The sequence below is a fragment of the Entelurus aequoreus genome, linkage group LG02 (assembly GCF_033978785.1).
Source record: "Entelurus aequoreus isolate RoL-2023_Sb linkage group LG02, RoL_Eaeq_v1.1, whole genome shotgun sequence".
NCBI classification, from domain to species: Eukaryota; Metazoa; Chordata; class Actinopteri; order Syngnathiformes; family Syngnathidae; genus Entelurus; species Entelurus aequoreus.
Window position 1 is genome coordinate 90,823,537 of NC_084732.1, and position 7,262 is coordinate 90,830,798.

General features: G+C 38.3%; 3 protein-coding genes across 6 annotated transcripts in view; 2 read left to right on the forward strand and 1 right to left on the reverse strand.

Annotated features, from left to right (window-relative positions):
• Positions 1-7,262, reverse strand: part of cdkl5 (cyclin dependent kinase like 5) — a 66,606-nt gene that overhangs the window by 56,990 nt on the left and 2,354 nt on the right. The window lies entirely within an intron of this gene.
• Positions 2,272-3,630, forward strand: LOC133642527 (putative per-hexamer repeat protein 5). Its single transcript, XM_062036768.1, has one exon. The coding sequence runs from the start codon at positions 2,272-2,274 to the stop codon at positions 3,628-3,630; it is 1,359 nt and encodes a 452-aa protein (XP_061892752.1).
• Positions 3,643-7,262, forward strand: part of LOC133642535 (putative per-hexamer repeat protein 5) — a 5,448-nt gene continuing 1,828 nt past the window's right edge. The window contains exon 1 of the mRNA XM_062036776.1: positions 3,643-4,951. Within this exon, the coding sequence (XP_061892760.1) occupies positions 3,643-4,951 (1,309 nt within the window). The remainder of the gene's footprint in view (positions 4,952-7,262) is intronic.

Here is a 7,262-nt window from a genome sequence, read left to right on the forward strand (position 1 = left end):
CCAACAACTATCAGAAATGCAGCCAATATTACATACAAATAATGGATTTATTACAAATTTGCAAGCTGGTTAACGTTTGCTGTGGTCTGGAACAACATGGCACCCCAAGAACTATCAGAAATGCAGCCAATATTACATACAAATAATGGATTTATTACAATCTTTGCAAGCTGGTTAACGTTTGCTGTGGTCTGGAACAACATGGTAACGTTTGCTGTGGTCTGTAACAACATGGCACACCAACAACTATACGAAATGCAGCCAATATTACATAGAGATAATGGATTTATTACAATTTTTGCTAGCTGACTAACGTTTGCTGTGGTCTGGAACAATATGCTAATGTTTGCTGTGGTCTGGAACAACATGGTAATGTTTGCTGTGGTCTGGAACAACTTGGTAACGTTTGCTGTGGTCTGGAACAACATGGCCCCCCAACAACTATCAGAAATGCAGCCAATATTACATACAAATAATGGATTTATTACAATCTTTGCAAGCTGGTTAACGTTTGCTGTGGTCTGGAACAACATGGTAACGTTTGCTGTGGTCTGGAACAACATGGCACACCAACAACTATACGAAATGCAGCCAATATTACATACAAATAATGGATTTACTACAATCTTTGCAAGCTGACTAACGTTTGCTGTGGTCTGGAACAACATGGTAACGTTTGCTGTGGTCTGGAACAACATGGCACACCAACAACTATACGAAATGCAGCCAATATTACATACAGATAATGGCTTTATTGCAATCTTTGCTAGCTGGCTAACGTTTGCTGTGGTCTGGAACAACATGCTAATGTTTGCTGTGGTCTGGAACAACATGGTAACGTTTGCTGTGGTCTGGAACAAACTGGCACCCAAACAACTCTCCGAAATGCAGCCAATATTACATACAGATAATTAATTTACTACAATCTTTACAAGCTGGCTAACGTTTGCTGTGGTCTGGAACAACATGGCAACATTTTGCTGTGGTCTGGAACAAAATGGCAAGGTTTGCTGTGGTCTGGAACAACATGGTACCCAAACAGCTATGAGAAATGCAGCCAATATTACATACAGATAATGTGTCATGAGACATGCAAATATAAATTAAATAAACAGAGGACATAAGTTAAGGAAATTAAAAATATAGCTACAAACGAGGCATAATGAAGCAACATGTACATACAGCTAGCCTAAATAGCATCTTAGCATTGATTAGCACTGACCAAATATGCCTGATTAGCACTCCAACAAGTCAATAACAACAAAGCTTACCTTTGTGCATTCACGCACAGCATAAAAGATTTGGGGGACAAAATGAGACAAAGAAGGAGTGGCATAAAACACGTCTTTCTGTGGCAGCGTCAGAGAAAGTTGTACATGTAAACAAACTATGGTGAGTTCAAAGACTGCTGAAATGAGTAGGACAAAAGGGCGCTGACCAAATACTGTCATTAGTGAAGCATGTTGAATATAAGCAGTGGTCTATCCATTCATCCATTTTCTACCGCTTGTCCCTTTTGGGATCGCGGGGGGTGCTGGAGCCTATCTCAGCTGCATTCGGGCGGTAGGCGGGGTACACCCTGGACAAGTCGCCACCTCATCGCAGTATAAACAGTGGTATTCATTAAAATGTGTGTCGTCTTTGTCCTCCGACACAAACTATTTTAAATACAAAAATATATTTTTCCCTCATCTTTTTCCATTTTCATAGCTTCAGAGAGCCACTAGGGCGGCGCTAAAGAGTCACATGCCACTCCAGAGCTGTGGGTTGCTGAGCCCCGGTCTGGAGTGTAGTTAGTGTTGTTAAGTTGTGTAAAATACAGGAAGCAGCTGACCTGATGATAAACTATCTTTTTCTTTTAGTCACAAGACTTCTCCACTTTTCAGTTTGGTAAATATCCACCATTGTGTGTGAAGTCCTGCTTAAAGTTACATTCAGTTTAAGACTGAGGCCATCAAGTTAAGATAAATGGGATGGTTTATAAAATGGTTTATTTTATTTTTCTACTTTTATTTTGTAGTTTCCCCCTGCGAGATTGCCACCTTATTGTGGTGAACTTCCTGTGGTCTTCAGGTAGGATACACAAGTTGTACAGGTGTGAAGGTAAAGGCCTCACCAGACACAGGTTCTGATGGACTGAAGGTTAGTGTGTACTAAAACATGTGCAAACTTCATAGCACACAAAGATGATCTACTAAACTTGTGAGCAGAGGATTATGTCTGATTAGTGAGCAGAATAAGGCGTGCAATCCATTTTGTGTCTCTGTCTTCATGAATATGATGATCATCAACAACATCATGGGGACAGGAAGTAACAACGTCATGGGGACAGGAAGTAACAACATCATGGGGACAGGAAGTAACAACATCATGGGGACAGGAAGTAACAACGTCATGGGGACAGGAAGTAACAAAGTCATGGGGACAGGAAGTAACAACATCATGGGGACAGGAAGTAACAACATCATGGGGACAGGAAGTAACAACGTCATGGGGACAGGAAGTAACAACATCATGGGGACAGGAAGTAACAACGTCATGGGGACAGGAAGTAACAACATCATGGGGACAGGAAGTAACAACGTCATGGGGACAGGAAGTAACAACATCATGGGGACAGGAAGTAACAACATCATGGGGACAGGAAGTAACAACGTCATGGGGACAGGAAGTAACAACATCATGGGGACAGGAAGTAACAACATCATGGGGACAGGAAGTAACAACGTCATGGGGACAGGAAGTAACAACATCATGGGGACAGGAAGTAACAACATCATGGGGACAGGAAGTAACAATGTCATGGGGACAGGAAGTAACAACATCATGGGGACAGGAAGTAACAATGTCAGGGGGACAGGAAGTAACAACGTCATGGGGACAGGAAGTAACAATGTCATGGGGACAGGAAGTAACAACGTCATGGGGACAGGAAGTTACAACATCATGGGGACAGGAAGTAACAATGTCATGGGGACAGGAAGTAACAACGTCATGGGGACAGGAAGTAACAACATCATGGGGACAGGAAGTAACAATGTCATGGGGACAGGAAGTAACAACGTCATGGGGACAGGAAGTAACAACATCATGGGGACAGGAAGTAACAATGTCATGGGGACAGGAAGTAACAACGTCATGGGGACAGGAAGTAACAATGTCATGGGGACAGGAAGTAACAACGTCATGGGGACAGGAAGTTACAACATCATGGGGACAGGAAGTAACAATGTCATGGGGACAGGAAGTAACAACGTCATGGGGACAGGAAGTAACAATGTCATGGGGACAGGAAGTAACAACGTCATGGGGACAGGAAGTAACAATGTCATGGGGACAGGAAGTAACAACGTCATGGGGACAGGAAGTAACAACATCATGGGGACAGGAAGTAACAATGTCATGGGGACAGGAAGTAACAACGTCATGGGGACAGGAAGTAACAACATCATGGGGACAGGAAGTAACAATGTCATGGGGACAGGAAGTAACAACGTCATGGGGACAGGAAGTTACAACATCATGGGGACAGGAAGTAACAATGTCATGGGGACAGGAAGTAACAACGTCATGGGGACAGGAAGTAACAATGTCATGGGGACAGGAAGGAACAACATCATGGGGACATGAAGTAACAACGTCATGGGGACAGGAAGTAACAACGTCATGGGGACAGGAAGTAACAACATCATGGGGACAGGAAGTAACAATGTCATGGGGACAGGAAGTAACAACATCATGGGGACAGGAAGTAACAACATCATGGGGACAGGAAGTAACAACATCATGGGGACAGGAAGTAAAAACATCATGGGGACAGGAAGTAACAACATAATGGGGACAGGAAGTAACAACATCATGGGGACAGGAAGTAACAACGTCATGGGGACAGGAAGTAACAACGTCATGGGGACAGGAAGTAACAACATCATGGGGACAGGAAGTAACAACATCATGGGGACAGGAAGTAACAACATCATGGGAACAGGAAGTAACAATGTCATGGTGACAGGAAGTAACAACATCATGGGGACAGGAAGTAACAATGTCATGGGGACAGGAAGTAACAACATCATGGGGACAGGAAGTAATAATGTCATGGGGACAGGAAGTAACAACATCATGGGGACAGGAAGTAACAACGTCATGGGGACAGGAAGCAACAACATCATGGGGACAGGAAGTAACAATGTCATGGGGACAGGAAGTAACAACATCATGGGGACAGGAAGTAACAATGTCATGGGGACAGGAAGTAAAAATGTCATGGGGACAGGAAGTAACAACGTCATGGGGACAGGAAGTAACAATGTCATGGGGACAGGAAGTAACAATGTCATGGGGACAGGAAGTAACAACGTCATGGGGACAGGAAGTAAGAATGTCATGGGGACAGGAAGTAAGAATGTCATGGGGACAGGAAGTAACAACATCATGGGGACAGGAAGTAACAACATCATGGGGACAGGAAGTAACAACATCATGGGGACAGGAAGTAACAATGTCATGGGGACAGGAAGTAACAACATCATGGGGACAGGAAGTAACAACATCATGGGGACAGAAAGTAACAATGTCATGGGGACAGGAAGTAACAACGTCATGGGGACAGGAAGTAACAATGTCATGGGGACAGGAAGTAACAACATCATGGGGACAGGAAGTTACAACATCATGGGGACAGGAAGTAACAACATCATGGGGACAGGAAGTAATAATGTCATGGGGACAGGAAGTAACAACATCATGGGGACAGGAAGTAACAACATCATGGGGACAGGAAGTTACAACATCATGGGGACAGGAAGTAACAATGTCATGGGGACAGGAAGTAACAACATCATGGGGACAGGAAGTAACAATGTCATGGGGACAGGAAGTAACAACATCATGGGGACAGGAAGTAACAACGTCATGGGGACAGGAAGTAACAACATCATGGGGACAGGAAGTAACAACATCATGGAGACAATATTAGCGATATTGTTATTAGGAGTGCTAACGCAGAGGAACTGCTTTTATAAAGCTAACTAACTTGTGCTGCTATATTGACATATTGAGCTGCTGCATGGCCTCTGAGTTGGTGAAAGTTAATTGTAGATGATAAATCATGTCTCTCACCTGGATAGTAGAAGGTTGTGGACATAAACCCACAAGTTGGTCCACTTTCACATCCAACTTAGACCCGGAGATGGCCAGAAAGACACAAACAAACTATTTTTTTCAACCCTTTGTGTGGATGATGATGAATTGTTGATGTAAAGGGGAAGATATAAACATCCCATCAGTCTTTATCCCAGTGAGAGCAGACATTGTACAGTAAGTGATTGTTTTATTATGTTTGTATATCTTGTTTAGCACTTAGCAATACTGCTACATGATGCTTAGTGTTTGACTAAAGCTGCATCTGTTTAGCACACAGCTTCTAAATCCTCCTTATATCCAGGCTCAAAAATATATGGGTAAATATTACATGTTATTATGAATGTTACTACATGACATATATATTACATGTTATTATGAATGTTACTACATGACATATATATTACATGTTATTATGAATGTTACCACATGACATATATATTACATGTTATTATGAATGTTACTACATGACATATATATTACATGTTATTATGAATGTTACTAGATACTACGTATATATTACATGTTATTATGAATGTTACTACATGACATATATATTACATGTTATTATGAATGTTACTAGATACTACGTATATATTACATGTTATTATGAATGTTACTACATGACATATATATTACATGTTATTATGAATGTTACTACATGACATATATATTACATGTTCTTATGAATGTTACTACATGACATATACATTACATGTTATTATGTATCTTACTACATGACATACATATTACATGTTATTATGAATGTTACTACATGACATATATATTACATGTTATTATGAATGTTACTACATGACATATATATTACATGTTATTATGAATGTTACTACATGACATACATATTACATGTTATTATGAATGTTACTACATGACATACATATTACATGTTATTATGAATGTTACTACATGACATATATATTACATGTTATTATGAATGTTACTACATGACATATATATTACATGTTATTATGAATGTTACTACATGACATATATATTACATGTTATTATGAATGTTACTACATGACATATATATTACATGTTATTATGAATGTTACTACATGACATATATATTACATGTTATTATGAATGTTACTACATGACATATATATTACATGTTATTATGAATGTTACTACATGACATATATATTACATATTATTATGAATGTTACTACATGACATATATATTACATGTTATTATGAATGTTACCACATTACATATGTATTAAATGTCATTATGAATTTTACTAGATACTACATATATACTTACAGTGTGTGTATAAAAACTTGATGGATGTTTTTGAATGTTTTAGAGGCTTTATAGGGAGGAATAGAGCGACTTCCATTACCTTTATTGTTAGCTGACTTTTGCTAGGGTTTATTTATTGTTTAGAATGCATAAAAAGGAATGACATAAGTGTTGTTGTTGTTGTTGTTGAAGAAAAAGTGCATGTTGTGATGCATCTGTGAAATCAATACGCCATTGTATGCTGAAAATGATCAACATGCTGTATGTCAATATTACATGTTATTATGAATGTTACTACATGACATATACATTACATGTTATTATGAATGTTACTACATGACATATACATTACATGTTACTATGAATGTTACTACATGACATATATATGACATGTTATTATGAATGTTACTACATGACATATATATTACATGTTATTATGAATGTTACTACATGACATATATATTACATGTTATTATGAATGTTACTACATGACATATACATTACATGTTATTATGAATGTTACTACATGACATATATATTACATGTTATTATGAATGTTACTACACAACATATATATTACATGTTATTATGAATGTTACTACATGACATATATATTACATGTTATTATGAATGTTACTACATGACATATATATTACATGTTATTATGAATGTTACTACATGACATATATATTACATGTTATTATGAATGTTACTACATGACATATATACTTACATCATGTATATATTACATGTTATTATGAATGTTACTACATGACATATATACTTACATCATTTATATATGACATGTTATTATGAATGTTTCTAGATACTACATATATATTACATGTTATTA

What these genes read in the sequence shown, in the direction of transcription:
- LOC133642527 (XM_062036768.1), top strand. Translation starts at nt 2,272, where the DNA reads ATGAATATGATGATCATCAACAACATCATGGGGACAGGAAGTAACAAC.